The 24,858-nt window shown below is 48.9% G+C and overlaps 1 protein-coding gene across 1 annotated transcript in view; it reads right to left on the bottom strand.

The window, feature by feature from the left end:
* LOC129339059 (ankyrin repeat and fibronectin type-III domain-containing protein 1-like) overlaps positions 1–24,858 on the bottom strand; it is an 80,734-nt gene that overhangs the window by 3,737 nt on the left and 52,139 nt on the right. The window contains exons 7-18 of the mRNA XM_054993664.1: positions 22,879–22,969; positions 19,401–19,508; positions 16,899–16,998; positions 16,520–16,652; positions 15,339–15,458; positions 13,248–13,463; positions 11,845–12,011; positions 10,696–10,849; positions 8,049–8,217; positions 4,720–4,886; positions 4,209–4,419; positions 298–953 (exon numbers count right to left, since the gene is read on the bottom strand). Of these exons, the coding sequence (XP_054849639.1) occupies positions 298–953; positions 4,209–4,419; positions 4,720–4,886; positions 8,049–8,217; positions 10,696–10,849; positions 11,845–12,011; positions 13,248–13,463; positions 15,339–15,458; positions 16,520–16,652; positions 16,899–16,998; positions 19,401–19,508; positions 22,879–22,969 (2,292 nt within the window). The remainder of the gene's footprint in view (positions 1–297; positions 954–4,208; positions 4,420–4,719; positions 4,887–8,048; positions 8,218–10,695; positions 10,850–11,844; positions 12,012–13,247; positions 13,464–15,338; positions 15,459–16,519; positions 16,653–16,898; positions 16,999–19,400; positions 19,509–22,878; positions 22,970–24,858) is intronic.

Genomic DNA, 24,858 nt, shown 5'->3' with positions numbered 1-24,858 from the left:
CGGTGGATTCCTCCATGCCTCCCCAAAGAGAGCTCTCACTAGAACGGGCACTGCCCCCTGAGCCAGCAGGCCCTACCATGGATCTGCCTGCTGCTAGACCTGTCACCATCTCCCCCCAGAAACAGAGAAGGTGAAGAGCCAGGGCTGAGGCCTGGAGCCAGTGCAGAAGCGCATGGTTGGGAGCCCAACACCCCCCCCCCACACATATACTCGGATCCAGCAAAAGGCAGCCATCTTCTCCTGTAGCCTTGCCTTCTACCCTGGGTAGAATAGGCTGGACCAGGATTTCAGCGATACCTTAACGTTTGTCTCTTCGGAGAGTCCCGTTTCATACTGAGGACACACACGCAATGCTGTGGAGCCTGCTGACTTGCCCTGGTTTGCTATGTACCCCGGCTCAGGCACCTCTTGGAAGGTCCGAGTCCACTCGACGGATCGTGTCCGAAAGACAGGATGCGAGCTCTCGGCAAGCCAGCCGTGCTTGGGGCTGAAGGCCAAGCCAGTCCCAACCCTGACAGGGCTGCATCGGCCTGCAGTCCTGCTTTCTGTCGGGGAGCTGTCAACAGAACCAGGGCAGGACTTCCGGGCTCCGTGGCAAAGGGGTTTAGGAAAATCCAGGCTGCTGGTGCGGACACAGTACGCTTGCCGCTTCTCGGTGATGCGCAGTAGCTCTATTTGCCGGCTGGGGAGCACAAAGTCGCTGTCGTAGAGCTCGGGGGGAGGCCGGCGCTCCTCTGGCAGAACTGGGGCTGTCTTTAGCTCGTGGCTCTGCAGGACATCGGGAGCACTGTCCCTCAGAGGGCGGGGGTTCCTTCTGCTGCAGCACTCCGGCCCGGAAGTCGAGTAAACAAGGTCCAGCTCCCGGGGGCTCTGAGCCCTGCTGGAGTCATAGTCGCTGTCTGTGGCCAAAAACACCTCTGATGAGCCTTCCTCATCTGATATCCCATGTGAATCTGCAGGAAGAAGACGAGAAAAAAAGTGGCTTGGTTGCCCAGGGCTGATCATGGCTGGAGGAAAGACTTGGAACAGGCCAGGAATGGTGACAACCAAGCAAGCCTCCTTTGTCCCGGAACTCGGATTGGCTCACTGGCCCATCTTAAAGAAACTGGAACTCAAAGTGACGGATACCCAATAATCAGAAACTCCATGCGCCAATGGGAACTAAATCTTTCCATAGGCTATTTTCTCACTCCTGGCATAACCCACTGTGCCCATTTCTCTCCAATGCCCATTTTCAACCAAACCTGCCTTGAGTATGTTTTTATCCCACGTAAGGCTGCTGTGCCAGTCTCTGCAAATATCCTTTCTGGAGAAGAAAGCGTACAAGGGAGATTTATAGCCTCTGTGATATTCCTCACAACCATCTGCCAAGAGGTATCTGAGATGATTATAAAGATTACAACGTATCAAATCCCAACAGATTCTCCAGTTGTGCTGTCAGGATATCTGGGAGGCCTCATTAAGGTTAATGATATGAGTTTTCTTATTAAAATGTTGGTAATGGCAAAGACAACTTAATCTAGATAATGAACATCGTGACGGCACCTACAACTTTATGTACAATGGTTGAGAAAATATGGGATAGTCCCTTCATGGCAGGAGGAGAACTCAATGTTGATATATTCAAGTAAAGAAGTGGCTTGACTGGAAGGCTTTCAAAATTATTGCCTTATTATTATAGCAATGTCTGAACCAGCCATGTAGGAACTTTTTTGTTCTGTGGTCAGTAAAAAAGAATTTCACTGAAGCATTGCTGTGCGTAGGGCATGCCCCCCATCTAAAAGGGCCCTGTGGGACGTTGTCCAATTGAGCCTTCTCTCCCCACACCCCCCCTTTCCCCAGTCTTTCTAGAGGGACTGTTTGCTAGGCTCACCCAGCTTAAGGCCCTCAGACAGACTGTGGCCCAGTAGCAGGATTTGGAGCACTGGCTGTTTGTTGCCCGATTCTACTTTTTATGAGATAAACTATGGCCCACAAAAGTCCATCCACAGCAGGGATGGGAGAATGTCTATATTTAGTTCTACACTCCTCCTCTCCCTCGATTTCAATGCGCATGACAGAGCTCGAGCTGGACTTTCCAGTCTTTTGCAGCCCACCAACCAGGACTCACAGCCCCAGGGCACCAGAGATTCAGGACCAATTCAAGGCAAAAGACTTTTTTGTAAAACATACGTCTAAAAATGTAATTGACAGAGATGGAAACACCAGTGTTATTTTAGCATGTTCTCCAGAGAGAGGGTTTCAATTACAGGGAGTGGCGGGCAGGGGGGTCCCGGCTCCATTCCTCTTACAATAGGTCCCCTTAGCAACTGTTTTAGAAGATGCTACTGCTTATTCGAGGGCTTCCCACGGCTACCTGAATCTCTCCACTGTTTCCTACTTTGTATATTCACCTTGGCTGAGGAGCAGAGCAGTCTGGTCTCCGGCTCTGTACTGCTTTGTTGACTCTGGCCGTTTCCACACGTCCTACCTGCCTGCAAAACATTACGCGAAAGACCCGGAAGACAGCATCTTCTCGTGCGAAATCGTGACAGGAAGACACTGTTATCTGGAGTTTTGCGCGAAATGCACAAAACTCCCAGATAACAGCGTCTTCCTGGTGCGATTTTGCGCAAGAAGACGCTGTCTTCCGGGTCTTTCGCGCGATGGCAGGTAAGACGTGTGGAAATGGCCTCTCTCCAGATCCACCCACGTTATGACTCCAGGTGGGCTCTCCCTTGAGACGGTGGTCTCCCGCCTGCCTCTCTTTCCCCAGGTACTTGTGTTGGTCAATCAGAGTCTCTGGCCATACCTCAAAGGCTCAGTTGCCTGACAGTCTACTACAGGCACAGGCTACATGGACTTCCTGGCCGAGTGAAGACTGCCTCACGAATGGTTTCGATACTTCCCTTGTACCTGGCACAATGTCAGAATCCAAAAGAAACCTCGCTGGCCTCAGGGGAAACACTGCATGTTCGGGAACTCCTGCAGCAAGAGAATGGACTGGGGGGGGGGGGGCGCTCCAGCTCAAACAGCCCTCAGGAAGGACACAGAGGAGGTCTGGATTCAGCCTCATGAAGGTTGTCATGGTCTGCCTCAGAAGAGCAGGATTTGAGTCCGGTGACACCTCAAAGTCCGACACGATTTCCAGGGTCTTTGACGAAGGGAGCTTGACTCTTGAAAGCTTCTATCCTGGAAATCTTGTTGTTCTTTAAGGTGCTACTGGATTCAGCTCTTTAATTCAGTCTGTAATTGGGGCACCGCCCCAGAGATTCAGGGCTGACTGTAACGCCATACAGTTCAGGGCCAGGATCACAGCCATCTTCTCTTTAACATTTCTATTAACGTCAGTTGCTGTGGAGGGTGGAAAGGGTTCTGAACTGGATTGGGACCACAATGCTAGAGGAGGGAAACTTAATCTCCCCCCGCCCCTTTCCTAATGCCTACTTCCCCACCTGGCTGCATTTTGCTCCAATAGGGAATCTCTTCCCCCTTCCTCAGCACTATGGTTCTAACCCAATTTACACACACATCCTCTGTGGCTGCTATAAAAATATACGGAGAAAGAAAATTTGATTCTAGTTCTCCCATCTCTTGCCTAGTATGGCCCATAGTTGCGAACCCAGGTTTTCTGCCGTGTCAAATGTGAAAAAGTCCCCTAGTATGTAAATCCTTACAGGCCATTCCTGAGGCCAGTGAAGAGATCAGGGGGCGGGGGTCAGGAACAGAGCATGAAAAGTGACTTGGAAGAAAAGTGGAGTGAGAGTTGGGGGTGCATAAAATAGGGTACACAAAGGAATCATGGTGTAAAAAGCACGGCACAATTGCATTTCCACTCTCGAAGGAGTAGCGTATCTGTTCTGAATGAAAGAAAATGAAGCCTAGAAAGCTAGGCTGTGCTGGTTTGAGGGACAAGGTAGGCCTTTCAGCTGGAAGGTGGAGGAACGGAGTTCCGGAACCTCTTGAAAATGGTCACATGGCTGGTGGCCCCGCCCCCTGATCTCCAGACAGAGGGGAGTTTAGATTGCCCTCCACACCGCCGAGCGGCGTGGAGGGCAATCTAAACTCCCCTCTGTCTGGAGATCAGGGGGCGGGGCCACCAGCCATGTGACCATTTTCTCTGAGGGCAACCCACTGAGTTCCACCACCTCTTTTCCCAGAAAAAAAGCCCTGGGCCTGTCTCAGAGCAGAGAGTGGGTATAAAGGCCTCAGCTGATAGCATCTCTCACCTGAGTTGAGCTTGCGACTCATTTCAGGAGACGGGGTAGGCGAGGGAAGGAAGTCCAAGTGAGAAGAGGTTGACTGAGTTTTCTCCTTCAGCGCCATGCTGGAGTCCTCGAGGAACCACACCAGTGGAATGCCGCAAGATAGCTGCTTGTACCGGGCATGCTGCAGGGCGTCCATCATCCAACGCATTTCCCGCCAGATCTCCTCCATTTGCTGTCCGACACAAAGACACAGAATTAGCATACTTTATTTATTTATCTTAGCAAGCCATGCTGTACTCTAGCACACCACCCTGCGTATCTCACATGGTGATATGAACACAACAAGCTTCCTTAGAATGAGTCAGACCAGAGGCCTATCAAGATCACTCTTGTCTACTCCAGCGGGCAGCGGCTCTCGGGGGAGGCCTTCCATATCACCCTATTACCCGATTCTGCATACCGGGCAGATGCTCTAACACTCAGCCACGTCCCCTGCCTGGGCATCGCTTTCTGTCCTTCCATGGCAACATACCTGCATATAGTCCTGAACCTGTTGATGCCTCTGCTTGGCGGAGGTTAGCTCTGAATCGGAGAAAGCTTCCCTGAGGCTCTGTTGGGAGAGAAGCGACTCTAACTCCAAGAGCGCAGACACTTGACAATACTGACTAATGAACTCGTGGTCGTAAGTGAAAAAATGAACTGGAAAAACAAAGAGAGGGGAGGAGGATTAAGTGGCATTGCAGAAACAAAGTTTCATTGCCAGCAGAACAGAAGTGACATACTGAAAGGAAAGAAGCTCCCTAAAGCGTCTGGCAGCCCGCATTACACACTGTGATCTCATGGCAAGCATGTTCTACGTTCCAGGCGGTATCCACCAGCAAGATAATATTTGATTTATATACCGCCCTTCAAGACAACTTAATGCCCGCTCAGAGCGGCCTACAAAGTATGCCATTATTATCCCCACAACAAAACACCCTGTGAGGTAGGTGGGGCTGAGAGAGCTCCAGAGAGCTGTGACTAGCCCAAGGTCACCCAGCTGGCTTCAAGCAGAGGAGTGGGGAATCAAACCCGGCTCTCCAGATTAGAGTCCTGCGCTCTTAACCACTACACCAAACTGTTCACAGAATGTGTTTGCAGAATGGTACCAACACCACGTCACCAGTCTTCAGCTCAGTATTAACAGCTGTGTCTATTACCCTCCGTTGCATCTATCCTGTTGATTTACGTGTATATGTATTTTAAATGTTAGGATGTTTATATATTTATAATTTTAAACTGTGTAATTGTTTAAATGTATGTAAATTGTAATCTGCCCTGAGCCTGCTGGTGTGGGGAGGGCGGAACATAAATCTAATACATTAAATTAAATTTAGTCAAATCAATCACATATTTTAACTGCAAAATCATGACAGATGCTCCTTAAAATGACATGCAACCGAAAGCAGAGCTAATCTTAATAGTGTGTTTTGCAAACCTTGCCATGGTCGATTCCTCATGACTTACCTGAAGCCGGAACGTTGCGAAACATGCCGGAAAAAACACAGATCTTCCGCGTTTTTCCCGGCATGTTTCACAACGTCCCGGCTTCAGGTAAGCCGTGTGGATTCGGCCCATTTTTAATGCTACTCGCATAGGGAAAAGCAAGGGGAGGTGCGATATTGGTTTTGCATAGCAAAGAGACAGCAGCTTTGCCTGAAGGGCCTCGATGGCGCCTCAAGACCTAGCTGATTCGTTTGGGTAATGTTTCGTCAAAGCCATGGACCACTTGAGGAGGGAGGTGTGCAGGTGAAAACCAAGCGGAAAAGGTGGAAATTAAGGGTAACAGAAGGCTGTCATTAATGTACTATGATTGCATTGTTCAGAGCCTTATGGCATAGTGGTTACAGAGTCAGACTAGGGCCATTTTCACACTGCTTACCGGCCACGGAACATTGAGCTGAGCTGCCGGCCGGAACAACAGCGTCTTCCTGGCGCAATTTCGCACGAGAACGACTGTTCTCGAGCGAAATCATGCCAGGAAGACGCTGCCGTTTCAGGAGCTCGGTGCGATGTTCCATGGCTGGTAAGTACTGTGGAAACGGCCTAGGATCTGGAACACTCTGGTTTGAATACCCATTCTGCCATGGAAGCTTGCTGAGTGACTGTGGAAGTTCTGTGGAGGCAGCACCAAAGGACCAGCCTTCTGTGGGGGCTGACAGCTCAGAGCCAAGCTACAAGTGACGAATGACACTTGAACGGCAAGTGAACAGACTCACGTGTATTCCTCCCTGTTTGCTTGCCCTCCACTTGCGCTCCACTTGATCATGTAGCATCCCACGTGGCAATCAAGTGGAGGGCAAGTGAACAGGGAGGAATACACACGAGTCTGTTCACTTGCCGTTCAAGTGTCATTCGTCACTTGTAGCTTGGCTCTCAGAAGACACTAGAGAGGCTAGGGGAAATTTTCAGCTGCCACGGATAGCAGGGCCGTTTCCAGATGGCTTACCTTCTGCCGCTCCATTCTGCAACGTCGTGGCTCGTCCCGGGGAAAACGCGAAATATCGCATTTTCTCACGCGAGTTTTGCGCAACGTCGCACAAAACTCGCGCGATATTTCACGTTCGCCCCAGGACGAGCCACGACGTTGCGGCATGGAGCGGCAGAAGGTAAGCCATCTGGAAACGGCCCAGGAATGGCTGAAAGGCAGCTGCCTCCAGTGGTAGCACACAAGAAGCAGGACTTGGCTGAGGACAGGGGAGCAGCCTGTGCTCAAACCAATTCTGGGAGGGGTGTGGCTGCAAGGACCCTGGAAGGCCCCAGACAGGGCTGTGCACCAAAGCAGGACCAGGCTATCAAGGCCAAGCAGCAGGAGACAACTGGGGGTGGAACAGTAGGAAAGGGCAAGAGGGCCAGAGCAGGGAAAGATCAGGAAGAGATGGGAGCAGTGGACAAAGAAGGCAGGAGTACAGCACTAAAGAAGGGAGCCCAAGAGGGCTAGGGTTTAGCCTGAGAGGAGAAAACTTTGCGCAGCTGTGCTGTGCTTGGTGTGTACCAATTAAAGGCATCGACTTCTCTATCTGGCAGGGAGTTTGTGACGCCATGAAAGGGGCCTTTAACATTCCCCTTCCACTGGAAAGGGCCACAGTGCCCTTTGGCCAGTCACACACACTCAGCTTAACCTACCTCACCTGGTTGTTGTGAAGATAAAATGGAGAAAAGGAGAAAAATGTAAGCTGTTCTGGGTATATTTCTTACATATGCCCAGGGCTTTTTTTCAGGGCAAATGCGGGGGAACGGAGTTCCGGAACCTCTTGAAAATGGTCACATGGCTGGTGGCCCCGCCCCCTGATCTCCAGACAGAGGGGAGTTGAGATTGCCCTCCTCGCCGCTGAGCGGCGTGGAGGGCAATCTCAACTCCCCTCTGTCTGGAGATCAGGGGGCGGGGCCACCAGCCATGTGACCGTTTTCTCCGAGGGCAACCCACTGAGTTCCACCACCGCTTTTCCCAGAAAACAAGCCCTGCATATCCCCATCCTTGCCATTCTCTCAGTCATTTTCAAAAGAACTCTCTCCCTCTCTCCAATTTAGCAAGAGTGTTTGGGTCTGGATGCTTATTACGTATCTTCCCCTGATTTTGCTTTTAGGAAACGTGAGCTCTCCTTCTTCCTTTTTCCTCCAGGAGACAAAGTCATCCCTTCTAGTTTGGGAGGGTAAAATACATGATGCCTCATGCCAACTCTAGCAGGGTAGGCCATCCCCTTCATAGCACCGTTTGTGCCCCTTTCAAGAGACTCTGTGGATGGCAGGAGAGGGTCCCTTGCAGGGGATGAAGAAAGGAAGTCTGCACGTCTCCGCTGGCCCCACCTTTGCCATCCTTACCTAGCTCAAAAATCTGAAGAGGGAGAGTGAAAAAGCCGGACCGAGGAGTATAAGGGTTGTTCTGCCCTGGAGCAGTGCACACATCGTCAGAAGGCGGCAGCAGCAAGAGAAAGGAGACCTGTCCTCCAAAGTCCAGAACTTCCTGACTGTACAGACGGAAATCTTTGGCCTAGAGGAGTCAAACATGATAAAATGTTGAATTTATTGTCGTGGGGGTGTAGTTTTCTAGGCAACCATGCATCACAACAGCCAGGTGAACATGGACAGGCAGTTTTCTTCCCATACATAGGATTGGAGTCCAGTGGCACCTTAGAGACCAGTAAGATTTTCAGAGCGTAAGCCTTTGAGAGTCAGAGTTCTCCTTTTCAAACACGAGCAAGAATGGAGATCCCTGAGCTTTTATATCCCAGGCAAAGATGGCTGGGGTGTTAACAAGGGAGGGCATTGGGATACAAAAGTGCAATGCAGCTTGATTAGAGCAGAAATTAGTATCTGTAGTGAGATAAGAATCCTCCCTGGTAACAACCCACATACCTTTGGCTGAGATATAAAGGCTCAAGGATCTCTATTCCTGCTTGTGTCTGAAGAAGGGAGCTCTGACTTCTGAGAGCGTACACTCTGAAAATCTTGTTGGTCTCTCAGGTGCAACTGGACTCAAATCCTGCTGTTCTACTGCAGATCAACACGGCGACCCACCTAACTATGCCCGTTCACAGAGAGCGGAGTCAGACAACCACTTGATTAGTCTTTGTTGCAAAGTTTGCACTTACTACACAATGGGAAGCAAACGACCAGGTGATGCAACAGGGTCCAAAAAGCACCACGCACTTCAGTCATTGCTCTTTTTCCATTGGTTGGACTACTGCGGCTCTTCCATCACCCACCCCATAGAATATCTGATTGGGGGTTGGAAATATGAGCTACCATCTAGAGCTGTTTTGGAACTGTTGTTATTGAACTGTCTAAATATGGTTTTTAATGTGAATTTGATTGTAAATTTACTATTGGTGTCATCGGCCCTAAGCCCGTTTGCAGGGAGGGCGGATTATAAATGTAATCCATCCATCCATTTCTTTGGACAAGTTGTCAAGACCTAGCCTGTCCAATGACTGCTGAAAATGGATCGAACATTGAACTCTTCCAGGAAACCAAGTTTCACTAAATATTCACTTGTGGCAAGTGTAAAAGTGTACAAGGGGGTGGGCGCTCTTTCTGTAACCTTTTAGATATGTCTTCCTTCTAGATGATCCGACAGCTTTGGAGACGTTTTTTGGATCTCTTTGTAAGTTGCCTAGAAACCCTATTACAGGCTTCTAGGAAAGTAACATCGAACGCAACGGCTGCTTGCCCTATTTAAGAAGCAAAGATCCAGTTTAGGGGATTTAGCACGAGCTAACTGTTTTTCCAGTCCCTCCTCCGTACATCTTGGCAGGCATCACTTGTGTCAAACCGTCAAGGAAATTAGGGACAGGTCTTCACTAGGAAATATCCACAAAGCCCTTTGGATCACCCCTGTGAGCCAAGCGACAAGTGATGCCTAACACAGGTTGGACAATTGTCAGCTTCCCTCAAGTTTTGATGGGAAATGTAGGCAGCTTGGTCTTGCAGCTGTAATGGAGAGCCAAGCTGCAAAACCAGGACGCCTACATTTCCCATCAAGAGGGAAGCTGACAAGTGTCCAACCTGTGTAAGGCGTCACTTGTCGCTTGGCTCTGAGGTGCCTTATCTTGCCCGTCTGTACCTCTCCCTGTGTAGGAACTGCTTCCATCTGCTCTGCGAACATGGTTTCACTGTGGAGTTGTGGCAGACAGCAGAGTGCACTAGAAATGGAAAGGATTCCAGAGTAGGGCTTACTAGAGCCGCATTGTCTGTACTTAAAGAAGTGACAGCACAGCTAGATGAGAGAGTAGAAGGTTGTGATGGAATCTTCTGTGGCTCCCCCACCCAACGCAGGATCATCTGTGGTGAGTGAGGGTGGGGATTTGGGCCGGGGGTGCAGCAAGGGATATGTGGAGTTAACTTTCCCTTTGCCTTTCTCATGATCCACGTCCCTGCTCCTCTCCTGAGCTGCTCTTTGCTCTGCGGGAGGAACACATTCTAAGTTTATCCGTATGTCTTGCCCCACGAGGCAAACTTTAGGGCTGGGGTGTGTGCAACCTGCATCACAAACACAACACCAGGGGACAACTCCCTGTTCTTCCCCATTCTCTCCTGTTGCCAGGTAACCCCTCAAAACAAGAGAAAAGCCGTTCTGGGAGCTTTAAAATGGCAGCCTTGGATATTCTTGGATAGTCCTAAATATTTCAGGGCTATTTTGGGAATCAATATTAGGTATTCTGGAATCCCAAATACTGTTTTGGCTGACTGGAATATACCCCCAAAATACCAGTAAGGTATTTTTGGGTTATATTTTCAGACTGGAAGTATCCATGTGCACATTTCAAGGTCTCTCTCAACCTGATTTATTAGCATTTCCGAGAGATCTTGTCATAAACCTCCCTCCACCTTTTCTCATTTGTCTCTTGATCAACAGCATTTGCCCAAAATCTAGACTGGCACCCGTACAGATGCATCTTGTTGCTTGTGCTACGGATTCTGTGATGCCTCTCTCTCGCCACACCCACAGTGCTGCCCACCTGGAACCTACCTCATGCAAGGAGATGTTCACCAGCTGCATCAGCTCTTTGACCGCCCCTTGAAGCTCCTGGAGCAAGAAGTTCTGGGCTGCGGTCTCAAGACCTTGCTCTGCAGGGATAGGCTCCTCCAGGCCAGCCAGGTTCTGCAGCTGCTCCCACTCTTCCCTGGAAGAGGAGGTGACAGGGATGAAGCCGCGGAAAAGCAAAAGCGGGAAACCCCGCGGGGCCCTGCTGCGTGCACTCGGCTGGCTTTCCTAGGGTGCGCACTCTAGCCCTCTTGATAAACGCGCTCCCATGCACATGCATAAATGTTTGGTGCTTAGACGTCAGCAGGGCAATTCACACGCAGCACAGATTTGTCCCCAGGGATTTTGTTATAAGAGGGCCTAAAGAGTATATCGGATAAGGAGGATATCAACGCAAATCACTCAGAATCCTAAATATGAGATGCCTTGTATGTCTCCAGTTATTTAACTGCATATTAGTCAGGTAATGGTTACTTTTAGTGCCAGTCAGGTAGCCTAGTGCCCTGGCATTCCTTGGACTGAACACTGGAAGGCAGGAACAGGTTTGCTTCTTATTGAGCAAAGGCAGCATGCTGCCTGCTTCCATCACCATCGTCTTCTTTTTTAAGTGAAAGCTGAACATTTGGGGAAGGGTCTTGGAAAGCCCAACCTACGGCTTCCAATGGTGAAATGATTCATTCTTGACATGAAACATGGATGGAATTAACGCAAAGCATAAACTGCATACCCCTCTCTTGAGCAAAGGAACAAAACCCTTCTTTGGGCCAGTGTTCTGCAGCATGGAATCCCTCTAGCCTCACACAGGCTCGACAAAGACCCATCCTTGTGTTGTGCCTCTTGGGGAGCAATCGCACATCTCGGGGTCAGAATAATAACCTGGAAGTTACTCCTCTTTGCACTATCTGAAGCTGTCAACTTCTGTCCTGCCCTGTATAGCCAAATCAGTCTCTGTCAAACATAGGCAACCTCACATGGCCCATGGACTCTCCCCTGCGTTTTCTTGACCTTGCTCTCTTGCCCTAGCCAGCCCCCAAAGTGACTGTAGTCACCCTGAGCTCCTGACAGCTTCACACCAAGCAGTGGGGAAATTAGGTTGAAGAAGTTAATCCTGAGTGCCTGGTCTGAACGCCCTACCTGGAGATGTTTGGGTTGTTCCGTATCTTCACATGGCACAGGATGTTAGGCAACCGTTCAGGTACCAGCACTCGGATCTGGTCAACAGCGCTGCAGAGCTTCAGGTAACCCAAGTAGAGGCCAGGGGGAAGAGCCTGGCTGCTTTTCTGGTGGTAAGCCAGCTTGTCCTGAGGAGAGAAAAGGTGCATAGAAAAAGCACTTCTTTCTCTTGCTGTAAAACCACCCTGCAAAATTCACGCTACAACAGCAAAGGGGCTAAAGTCACGGGGAACTACGACGAGCAAGATGAAGCTGTGGTGGGATAAAACAAGCAGCTGGTCATAATGAACGATTTCTGTGGCTTGAATTAAAAAGTTCCATGCAGCGATTTCATCTCCAGCTTCCAGGTTGAAAACCAGGCCAAAAGCCCCAGGAGACAGACTGGCACAGGGCGGGAGGCCCCGGAAGCCTGACAAAGGAGGCTGTTGTTGTCAGATATCCAGACTGGTGCTGCAATCTCCAGGAACAGAGACTGCCTTGAACTGGCCCTTCAGTAGTTTGGCCTTTTGCTAATCCTGCCAAAGGCTTTGAATAAGCAGTTTCAATAGCCCCTTGTACAGGTGCTGGAGTGGCTTTTGTTGCCGGAGACACTCGGCCTAGGGAGAGGAAGTGAAAGGAGGGAGAAACAACCAGAGAGGGTCAGAGCAAGAGAAGGAAAGGGCCGGGCACCTGGGGAAGGGATCCTTTGCTAAGATCTGCTCACGGGCTGGGAACATGATGACAATGTAGAAAAGAAAGAGGGGCGAAGGCCTGGAAGAGAGCAAACACAGCTCCTGGTGGGGGGAAATTGTGGCAGCTGTGGAACCCCACGAGTACACACTCTCGTATTGGAGCAATGAAGGGGCGCGGCACTGCCTGCTCTGATGAACCTCTGCAGATATGACCCGCCAGAGCAAGGTCTCACCACCAGGACTTAGCTCTAAGAAGCTGTTTGAAAACCAAGAGCTCTGCCTTATGCAATATGAAGATTTGAGCCTGCCTTAGACTGAGAGCCAAGCTACAAGTGACACCTGACACAGGTTGGACACTTGTCAGCTTCCCTCAAGTTTTGATGGGAAATGTAGGCATCCTGGTCTTGCAGCTGTAATGGAGAGCCAAGCTGTAAAACCTGGATGCCTACATTTCCCATCAAAACTTGAGGGAAGCTGACAAGTGTCCAACCTGTGTAAGGCGTCACTTGTAGCTTGGCTCACAGTGAGACTATTAATCTCTGAAGACTTTCCCTGACTGAGATCCCTTTTAAGTAGAGACTGAATCTGGGATCTTTTTGCAGCAAACTCAACCGCAGATCCTCCTCAACAACATCTGAACATGAGCACACAGTGTGGTGTTTCATCCCTCGTGGAAAAATAAGGACCAGCTACCTGCACAGTCATCAACAGCGCGTCCAGAGCGGTAGGCTCTTCAGGAGAGGAGACAGATTTGCGGCTTGTCTGCAGCTTGGAAAGGGGAACCCAGCGGACACTCTCAAAGGTCTGGTTGGTCTTCACCTCCTTCAAGGTCACAACCAAAATGTTGCCCTGCTTGTCTTTGATGGGCTCGAAAAAGACCTGTCCCAGGTCCTGGATTCCCAGCAGACCCTTTGCAGATACCGGAAGAAGAAAAAGAGACACGTTTAGGGCAACGGCAGTCCGCTTTGAGATGACCTATCCTTTAGACCATGCCCAACTGGTCCAGGGGGGGCTGCTAACAGGTTTTTGGGCAAGAATGTGTCTAAACAGGAGCTCTTCTTTGCTCTAAGGCCACCTTCAAGGCTGCCAAATGACTGATGATTCTAATAACTATTTGTCTGCCACCCCTCCAGAGATTTGCTTGAGATCCTGAACGAGGGCAACAGTTTTTTCCTCAATGTGATGGCTAATTAACGTGGCCATCAGGCACACAGCAGCCACCCCAAACGGCTGTTCTTGCAGCGTTGTGCCACACATTAACACAAATGTATGTTTTGCTCAGGGCTTTTTTTCAGCTGGAACGTAGTGGAACGGAGTTCCGGAACCTCTTGAAAATGGTCACATGGCCGGTGGCCCCGCCCCCTGATCTCCAGACAGAGGGGAGTTTAGATTGCCCTCTGCGCCGCTCCAGAGGCGCGGAGGGCAATCTCAACTCCCCTCTGTCTGGAGATCAGGGGGCAGGGCCACCGGCCATGTGACCATTTTCTCCGAGGACAACCCACTGAGTTCCACCACCTCTTTTCCCAGAAAAAAAGCCCTGGTTTTGATAGTTTGTGGAGGCTTGCACACAGTTTAACTGAGTGTGGAGGTGGGCTGCACATGACGGGGGGAAGATCCTACAAGCACAGCCATTTGCAAGGGGCCACCAGAATTCCCAGTGCCCACCAGGGCCGCTGCAATCCTTTTACAGCGCTATACACCCCCTGCCCTCCAGGATCTGTAGTTCCTTTGCTCAATCCTGGATACTTTCCAAGCATAAAAGGAGTCTATTGCAGAAGGTTACTGACTTTCTTGAGTAGTTCTTATGCTTCACACATTTGCAACGGAAGTTTTAATTAATTGCACATGTTAATCAAAGTAGAGTTTGCCAGTCCTGAAAATGCCAGGTATTGGGGTGTGTGTATACAATCTAATGTAAAAACAATAGACAAAGAACTATTCTGCTCTGACAACACGCACACGCCCACCCCAAAAAGTAGAAAACAGAGTGATCAGATATTATACTTTGTTTGTAAAAGGCAACAAAAGAATGAGCCTCTACAGCCAAGACCACATCTGGGAAATCTCATCCTCTCATACTTCAGCTATCAACCATTCCAACTGTAACTATCCTGCTGCTTTTTGACAAAGGCATCCGCTTACATCTTCAGTCCCACTTAGCAGCCTGGACTGCTCAGTGGATGGCAAGTAACTAGCTATCCACGAAGCTGCAGCTCAGCATTTAATGACCTCCACTGGCTCAGTCCATAGATTCTGGGCGCTGTTGGAAACGCTCCTAACCAGACACACAAGTGACTTCTGCATGGGAACAGCAATAACTGGAGTTCATTACATCCAGGGTTTTTTTTCTGGGAAAAGTGGTGGTGGAACTCAGTGGTGGAACTCAAGACCACACAGTGACGTCATTTTGGGTCAGCTGGAACAAGGGGGTGGGTTAAAGTTTAAATTGCCCTCAGCAAAAATGGTCACATGGTCCGTGGCCCCGCCCCCTGATCTCCAGACAGAGAGGAGTTTAGATCTCAACTCCCCTCTGTCTGGAGATCAGGGGGCGGGGCTACGGACCATGTGACCATTTTTAAGAGGTGCCGGAACTCCGTTCCACTGCATTCCCGCTGGAAAAAAAGCCCTGATTACATCTCTTCAGAGAGCTCTGCAAGTACCTGGAAGAGGTTGGCAATCCCACTGCAACAAAACATTTCCATTTATGCAGCCAGTAATCGGAAGAGGCTCCTTACTGGCACAACGCAAGCGACTCAAGGTGTGGTCCTCGATCCTGTTCCTTACCTGCATCTGTGAGATGGCCAGTAGCATCTTCAAGCGTGTTTGCAGAATGCAGGAGCAGGATGACTGGGAGACGGTAACACACTGACGCAGCCAGAGGATTTCATCCCACATGCAAGATACCTGCACCAAGCACAGCAACGATGCCAATTAGGTCAGGCTAGGACTCCTCTGACTCTCTAGCCCAGCCAAGTAACCTGAATTGCAGCATCTTTTGAAATAAAAAGAGAAAATGCATTTGCACCCCTTTTTGGTGGTCCTTATCCTTGTTGGCCATTCAAGGACAGGTATAGCTGAAAGGGGTTTGCCAGGAGTCCCTACAGAGGCACTCTCTCCCCTCTGCATTGCAGTTTTTGTGGCAATAAGGTAGTGAGTTAACTTGATGTAAATGAGAACGCTCCAAAAATGGATGATGCACTAGGCCCTAAGGACAGATATATTTATAAAATTGATAGGCTGCTTCCCACCTGGAGATACTAAAAAGTGCTCTGTGTGTGCGGCGGAAATCATTCGATGCGAGGGATTATCTGGAAAAGGACAGCGAACAGAACTCTGAAGATCATAACACTTTGAAGATCAGACTCTTGTGGCTATGTTAGAAGCACTATATACAGTTCCAGCTGCTCCATCTTGAAAAGGGTCTCTCAGAGCTAGTGTAGAAAAGGGCACCTAAAAAGGACCAAGGGGTTGGAGTGCTTTCCCTATTGAGGAAGGCAAAATAAGCCTTTGGGGTGGGACGTGTGATAAAACATTATAAAATTATGCCTGGTATGGTGAAGGTGGGTACAGAGAGAGCTTCCTTTTCCTCACCCATAATACTAGGACTCTGAATCACCCAGTTGGTAATAAATTCAGGACAGACGAAAGGAAGTAACTTCTTGACACAATGCCTAATTAACTAATGGAATTAACCAGTTCACGAGATACAGCAATGGTCAATAGCTACAGATGGCTTTAAAAGCAGACAGACACATTCACGGAGGACAGACTGGCCACAGTCAATTCAAGATTCGGAAGCGGTGTGCTTTTGACTAAACCTGCTCTAGTGGGTGGTGGGGAGAGAAAAGAAGGGGAGTTTTTGCCCTTATGCCCTGTCCTGCTTGTGGGTTTGCTTGGAGGCATCCAGTTGTCCAGAATACGGACAAGATGGACCTTCAGAGCTCGTGTAGCACTAAAGGAGTCACCTTGGTGAACCAGAGGAAGTCCTGCATGAGCAGACAGGAGTAGGTGTCATCTATCTCCACGACAGGGACCTGATCTTCGTGTGTCACCAAAATGTTGTCATCCTTGTAGAATATGGAAGCCAGATAGAGACCCCTGGGGAGGAAAAAAAAAAGGACACCGCTTGGGACGGATTCTGGGAAGTCCAAAGGAACGTAGAGGAGCTCATTTTCCAAAGGAGCGTCTGAGAAACTTTGAAACGGAAAGGTGGGAAAGGAAAGGTTCACCCCTCACCCTGCTATCTAGGACAGGCAGCAAATAAGTAGGGTGCCCGTGTATGCCCTGCGGGGAAGAGTGTGCATCAACTTTTTTAGTTGCTGGCTTAATCAGCAAGCCTCTTACCTTTTCAGTGTTTTTAAGAATTTGCTCCCAGGATGGAAGAGGTACTTGAGGCTCTTGGAGACCGAGTGTTTCCTGCTCTGTGGCTGATTCTTGCAAGGCTCTGAGAAGCAAAGACAGCTCTCAGAAGCTGCTACTCAGGCTACTGCCTCCCCATCCCCATTCATTAAGCCACCCTTCCCCAAAACATGCAGACCTTCATAACCCGGATGGTCCCAGAGAAGCTTGAAGGATGTACAGGGCACATCTCTCTCTGTATCCCAACCAGGACCCGTGAATGTATTCCAACGGTCTGATGGGAGGTGCTCAGTAAGAACCCACTCATCTTCCATACCTCCTTTTATAAAGGCTTTATATATATCCCAGAAACCTGCAGTCTGAGACTTGACGGGCTATTTAAAATCAAGACAGGAAATCTGTTCCCCTTGACCCACGCTGTGTCTCTGCCTTCTATACATACACCTTGCAGTTCCTGGCCCCCCCCCTTTCTTCTTGACCTCTCTTTTGCTTCCGTTTCCTGCACTTCGGAGTCTCTTTCCCCTCGCTAGTTTCTCCGTACATTCTTTCCACAGGAGCCTGCACGTTCTCTCCCTATGGCCTATTTGCTCTGTATTTCAGTCATGCTACCTCCAGGGATTCTTTACAATGTCTTCGATCCAGAGGAGTTAGCCGTGTTAGTCTGCAGTAGCAAAACAGAAAAGAGTCCAGTAGCACCTTTAAGACTAACCCACTTTACTGTAGCGTAAGCTTTTGAGAATCACAGTTCTTTTCGATTGTTGTTGTGGGTTTTCCGGGCTGTATTGCCGTGGTCTTGGCATTGTAGTTCCTGACGTTTCGCCAGCAGCTGTGGCTGGCATCTTCAGAGGTGTAGCACCAAAAGACAGGGATCTCTCAGTGTCACAGTGTCACAATGACCTGCCAACATCTTTTCCACACTGTGACACTGAGAGATCCCTGTCTTTTGGTGCTACACCTCTGAAGATGCCAGCCACAGCTGCTGGCGAAACGTCAGGAACTACAATGCCAAGACCACGGCAATACAGCCCGGAAAACCCACAACAACCATCGTTCTCCGGCCGTGAAAGCCTTCGACAATACAGTTCTTTTCGTCAGACGCATCCGACAAAGAGAACTGTGATTCTCGAAAGCTGATGCTACAGTAAAGTGGGTTAGTCTTCAAGGTGCTACTGGACTCTTTTCTATTTTACAGTGTCTGGAACTGGTTGCCCATTCTACACTATCCATTCTGTAACGAACAGTGCAAACCTAAGCAAAGTCAAGCTCATTCAATTGAGTTAGAAGAGTATAACTCTGCCTAAGATTGCTTTCTTAGATCTTCCCCCTCTGAAGGTAATGCTTACGAAGGTTCCATGTCTAGCAGAAAGGAAACAAGCAACAACGAGTTTGAATGCACCATATAGATGTGTATGAGTGTGTGTGTGTGTTTAGAAAGATAAGAATTATAAAGCACAATTAAATATATTACTTTAATTGTGCTTTACATTTCTATAATTACGTTCAATCTTAAGAACCCTGTGAGGGATGCCATCATTATTCTAATTTAAAAGGCGGGGGAAAATCCCCAAAGAGATGGCAACCTGACCATTTTTTCCAAAATAGATGCAGACAGAAGTAAAAAGCAGTCACTGGACTCGCACCCTTATTATACATGAATCCTCTCTCCAGAAATTATCCATTTTGTCCAGGATGCTATCCCTGTACTGGAATTTGAACTCAGAACCAGCCCATGATAGACTGAGCCTCTTTTCAGCATTTGCTTATTGCCTAGCACAGCTGCACTCACCAGCAGGTAGTTAAATATTAGACACAATTAAAGATTAGACACAATTAAAGATTAGACACAAGATTAAGATGCACTTTCTGAAGGTGCCAGCAGCTTCTTTCCTTGCCATCAGGCGCCAGCTTTCCACTTACGCCTGGACCATCAGCAGTCCTGTCCCCCACCCCTATGCAGCCTCCGATAGTTACAGAGCAGTAATGTTCCCATGCAGGGCTTTTTTTCAGGGGGAATGCGGGGGAACGGAGTTCCGGAACCTCTTGAAAATGGTCACATGGCTGGTGGCCCCGCCCCCTGATCTCCAGACAGAGGGGAGCTTAGATTGCCCTCCGCGCCGTCGAGTGGTGCGGAGGGCAATCTAAACCCCCCTCTGTCTGGAGATCAGGGGGCGGGGCCACCAGCCATGTGACCATTTTCTCTGAGGGCAACCCACTGAGTTCCACCACCTCTTTTCCCAGAAAAAAAGCCCTGTTCCGATGGTTGTTCTACAGAAGCTAGACACAAATCAATTTCGGAGCCGCTTTTCATTTTGTTGCTCCTAGCACTCCTTAATCCAACACTATCCCTGGGAAGAGGAATTTGCACCATGCAAATACTTAGCAGCATCTCCCCTTCCCACCGATTTTATTTTCTCCCTCAGCAGAACCGTACTGCATCTTACAGCGGCCGGTACCCACTGCGCCTCACCGGCTACAACTAGGGCTCACCGTGACACACACAGTGCTGGTGCACAGTCTTCACTTGGGTGAGAAGGTGGTCTAAAGCTTCCGCTTGCCCCCTTCGCCGTGGGGCCCGCCCGTCATATTCTCTCCAGTCTGAAATGGGAAAGTGATAGGAAAATCAAGGCACAGCAGTGCAAAGCATCAGGAGCCTCTTTCATTCCGTCACCGTGCTGTTCGGGGAATCACCACCAGTACACACCCCTGATAAGCTATAGCGCTGATCCACATTTCTCAGACTGTGGCCTTCCTCAAACACAAGGAGCCAGTTGGCAGGCGGGTGTGGATGGGCCATGAACGCCAGTTTGGTGTAGTGGTTAAGAGTGGCAGGACTCTAATCTGGAGAATCGGGTTTGATTCCCCACTCCTCCGCTTGAAGCCAGCTAGGTGACCTTGGGTCAGTCACAGCTCTCTCAGAGCTCTCTCAGTCCCACCCACCTCACAGGGTGATTATTGTTGTGGGGATAATGAGTGAGTGAGTGAGCGAGCGAGCCAGTTTGGTGTAGTGGTTAAGAGCGCGGGACTCTAATCTGGAGAACCGGGTTTGATTCCCTACTCCTCCACTTGGAGCCAGCTGGGTGACCTTGGGTCAGTCACAGCTCTTCCAGAGCTCTCTCAGCCCCACCCACCTCACAGGGTGATTATTGTTGTGGGGATAATAATAACATACTTTGTAAACTGCTCTGAGTGGGTGTTAAGTTGTCCTGAAGGATGGTATATAAATCGAATGTTGTTGTTGTTGTTATTATGTTAATCTTAAACCAGCAATCTTCACAACCAGGTCACTGCCTTCTCTAAAACAATTGTCATTTTGGCTGCCATTCAGAAGAGAGCGGGAGAAAGACGGAGGAGGGGAAAGCATGTACAGTGAAGTGTCAGATCCCACGTTGCAGACTTGGGGTTCAAAGGGTTCTGGAGAAGCTGGCGACCACTGCCTGAGATTACGTCTGCAGCCCGATCGGAACTGCATTCTTGGCTCTGCTCGAAAAACCCAAATTCGGCATTGATGTAGTCCCGAAACTGTATGGCAATGAACAACAAACTCTGTGGCCAGAATAAATTATACAGATTAAGAAAATGTTCACACACTTTCTTACTATGTGCTCTAGATATTATTGTGCTTTTTTATTAGCCACAAAAAGGGGCGAAGCAGACCACAGGCCCCTCCTCTTCCCTGACCACAAAAAGCTGCACTCTGGCTTCTTGGGGTGAGTCTTCACCATGCACAGGCGAAGCATTTCCAGGTGTGCTGGGGATTCCCAAGGCCTGGTAAACATTCTGAGAAGGGATTCTCAACATGCCGCGTGAGCCAACATGATGCTGTATTTTTTTGTTCCTGCACAAAATGCAGAGCCTAGCAACACAGAGATGCCCCCTCGCTTTACATCATATGACACCATTTCAGATTTAAGAAATGCAACAAAGAGGCAGCAAAAGGCCACAGCAGTAACCACTAGTAGGAACTGCTGGCCAGGATGATGGGATTTAACATCTGCCACCAGCAGGAGGAGAGGGCAACTTATGGTGAACAGGGTCCAGTCTGTCAGAGCTCTCTTCAGTCTTTCCACAAGCTCGTCCCTACCACCAGCCCTCGACTGGGTAGAAGTGGCTTCAGACCCACAGTGAGAATCAAATTCACATCAGCGAATATTATAAACAGAACCTCTTCCCCCACGTTTCTTAGGGCCAAGCTACAAGTGACGAATGACACTTGAACGGCAAGGGAACAGACTCGCGTGTATTCCTCCCTGTTCGCTTGCGCTCCACTTGCACTCCGCTCGATCACGTATGGAGCGCAAGTGAACAGGGAGGAATACACGCGAGTCTGTTCACTTGCCGTTCAAATGTCATTCGTCACTTGTAGCTTGGCCCTTAGTTATGAGGTGGCAGAGCTACTGAACAGCACAGGCGAGTGTGTGTGCGTGTTTGTGTGCGGGGACAGCTCTTTTACATTAACTTTACATTAATTGGTTTGTACACTCCCCCATGCTGCTGTTTTCCATGGAAAGAGCAGCTCTGTTAACTTTGGCTGAGGCCTGGTGCTATTTTTAGGTGCTTTTAAAAACACCCAGGGAGGTGCCTCACACTTTTACGTGACAAAAGTTGTTTTTTTAATTATTTAGGGGAGAAATATTTTATTTAATATGTGAAAGCCAGCCACCATTTATGTTCGAATGTGGGCTGAATGTTATAGCTTATGTTAGGTAATTACACTGCACCAAGATACAAAGCAAAACAGCTAGACTAACTCCAAAGCAATCCCCAACTTGTTCACAACAGATTCGCAGCCCTAGGAGGCATGGATTCTTCCTCCAGCCACTGCCTTTTTTGGACCGCAAGGCCTTATCTGAAAGTGGCCATCAACAGAGGAGAATCTGAGAACCTGTTTCAACAATGCACGTGTGCCAGTTCCGGTGAACAAACCTACACAAATTGTAGTTGGGGTGTATGCACTACCCCATGCCAGATATCTCAGGGTGGAAAGACGTCTCTCCAAAATAGTTTTGGTGGTTGAAGAATGTGTGTTTCGAACTTTCAGAACTTGTTTCAAACAGCTGAAGACTAGATAAACATTTTTTTAAAATTTTTGGTTTACATTCCACCTGCCTTTTTTGCTTGTTGAATAAATCGCACAAGTTCTGCGTGGTGCTCTCAGTCCATCTTCCTGTGAAAGGAGGGAGGGGCTGTATCTCTCTAGAGCACTTAAAGCTTTTTAAAAAAACAACGCCAATACCTCTCCCTAACACATTACATTTCTGAGGTAAAAAAACCCACCTGCATTGCAAAACATGATTGATTTTTTTCTGGGGTTGTTTTAAACACCAGGAGCCTTTGGTTTATAGGGGTGGTGGTGGTGATGGAAGCTTGCAAATGGTCTCTTCTTTGGAGAGACCATTTACTAATGTGTAGGTGACAATGTCCTAAAAGAGCTACTTCTTTATGCATTGTTCCTTCCCCCTCCCCAAAAAAAGTGCAATGGGGGAGGAATTTCACCTGAGAATGTGTTAAACAGTGAATTTTCTCATCAAGATATTCAGGGCTTTTTTTCAGGGGGAACGGAGTTCCGGAACCTCTTGAAAATGGTCACATGGCTGGTGGCCCCGCCCCCTGATCTGTCTGGAGATCAGGGGGTGGGGCCACCAGCCATGTGACCATTTTCTCCGAGGGCAACCCACTGAGTTCCACCACCTCTTTTCCCAGAAAAAAAGCCCTGATGATATTCAAACTATTGATCCAAACTTGTAATTATTCAAATATCCTGAATATACTTCTCTCATGACCAGGCAATTCTCACAAAAGAAGTGATGCACAGTTCTCTCCCCACCCCACCCCATGCATGTGACCTCCAGATCTGCCGGATCTAGATACCACAGGAAAGCCACAAAACTCAAGTATGCGCATCTGATCTTGAGGTCAGCAAAGGAGCATCAAGACATATACAACGCGTCTCAGTATTCTCACTTACTTGAGGGAATAGCAAAGGGTGGTATTGAAGTTTGAGGCGGTCCCCAGCCCTTCATGTTGTAGGCAGAAACTTGGACGTAATAAGCAGTACCCTGTGGGGAAAGGGCAAGGGAGAAACAGTCACAGGGGGGAGAGAACAACCTGTGACTCAGCCACCAGGCAGGTAAAGGACTGCTTTCAGCTGCCTCTTCCCAGATGTTCTTCATGATCAGCTACCGATGAAGGAAAAGTAGAGCAGGTGTGATTCACCACCCTCCACCCCCACGGCCCATAGTGACCTTGTCAAAACAGCGCAAGGCTATCACAATGGTGTTGTAGGGCCCTTCAGGCTAATGACTCTTTGATGACCCCTTCCATGCAGATTTGAGTTACCAAAGAACTTTGGGAAAACCCAGATTGTTCACCAGATTCCAACAGTCTGGATCCTGTGGATTTATTCCTGATTCGATTCCAGATTGTGTGGCGCCCGTGCTTGGTACAAAATAATCCCGGTAGTGCAAGGGCTTCCCAGAAGTCTGTCATGATGACATCACTGCTACAAGCCAGAATCTGGAGGCCCAACGTCCTGCTGTGGCCTTCCCACTGCAAGCAGGACCCTCCTCGCATTTTGCATTACCCATCAGTGGTGAGGCAGAGTGCATTTTGGGTCAGGAAGACAGCAGCAGCATTTGAGAGTCCCAGGTCCTGGCACATGGCGGTCATTACCTTGTACCATGGCTTCCAGGGGCACAGTTCCAGGTGCAAGCCAAAGCTAGATTAACTTTCTGGATATTCAGATGGGCATGCAGGTAATTAACCCAAAGACCACCCAGCATCATGGGTTGCCTAAAAGAAATGCCTTTTTCATTTGCCTCTGCTCCGGGATAAATAGTATTTCACTGCAATGAAGTGGGCTGTAATCACAGCCCATTAAGCCATGTCAGAGACTTTCTCAACTATCCAAATCCAGGGCCTCAATCTGTCCAGACCCATCAGTCCTGTTTCTTATTTACAGGAGAGTTTTTCAAAGGCTCGTGGCCAAAAATTAAACTTTTATTTAGGGCCCCAGCCCCAGCCGGCTGAGCAATAAGGTTAGCTGTTGTTTCACAACTGGCTTTGAAAATATTTCCGTTGGGAATAACCTGTTTAATTTAGGCCTTCTTTTCTCTGCTTGCAAAGAGAGAGGAGAGTTGGGGAAACCAAGCCAGCCTAAGGCCCTTTTATTTCAAACGCATGTCCTCTTGCTCCTGTTTGTGCTCTTGGAAGCTGTCCTCTGCACAATGGGGAAGGGACAGCTGACAGGCAGCATGGGTCCTGTAGTTCCCAGAGAAATAAAACGGCAGGGGTAGGGGCAGGACCCAGCCAGCCTGTAACCTCCATACACTTGCGGGCTGTAGCGGAGTCACTGATTTTCATCTCCAATTAGCCATGGAGTTGGTGGAGAGGGTTTGATCTTTGCAGGTGGCGGCACTGGGGGGAGAAGCAACTTCTGATTTATAGGTCAAGGGCGGGGGAGGTGAGCTAGAGTGCCAACTGGGGGCAGGGGGGGATGGCATAAAGAACAAAAAACACAGACTGCATGGCTTAGTGAGTACCTCTCCCTTGATTTCTTCAGGGCACAGAAATTTCTGCCTCAAGATACTTCCCTCTTTACTGTCCAGAGCAATTGATATTGTACGTGGTAGATATGCTGAGAACCAGGAACTATTTCTGCCCTTTGCATTTTGTGAAAAGTGGCGATCCAAGCACAATTTCCTTTCATTAGGAGTACGCCAAGTGTTCTCTAATTTCAGTGTTTGCTTGAAAAATAAAAAGAGGTGAACGGAAACCCCAACATAGCTCAGTGGTGCTGTGCAGGCAGAAAGTCCCACAATTCATCCCTGGTGCTTCCAGAGCTGGGATGTCTGTTCCTGAGCTGTGGAGAGCCGCTGCGCTCCCAACAGACAACGCTGAGATAAGCGGTCTGGCTCAGGATTCGACAGCTTCCTATGTTTGCTTACCC

This window comes from Eublepharis macularius, chromosome 12 (assembly GCF_028583425.1).
Source record: "Eublepharis macularius isolate TG4126 chromosome 12, MPM_Emac_v1.0, whole genome shotgun sequence".
Lineage (NCBI taxonomy): Eukaryota > Metazoa > Chordata > Lepidosauria > Squamata > Eublepharidae > Eublepharis > Eublepharis macularius.
The sequence above is the reverse complement of the archived record's forward strand: the minus strand, read 5'-3'. Positions and strand labels throughout refer to the sequence as shown.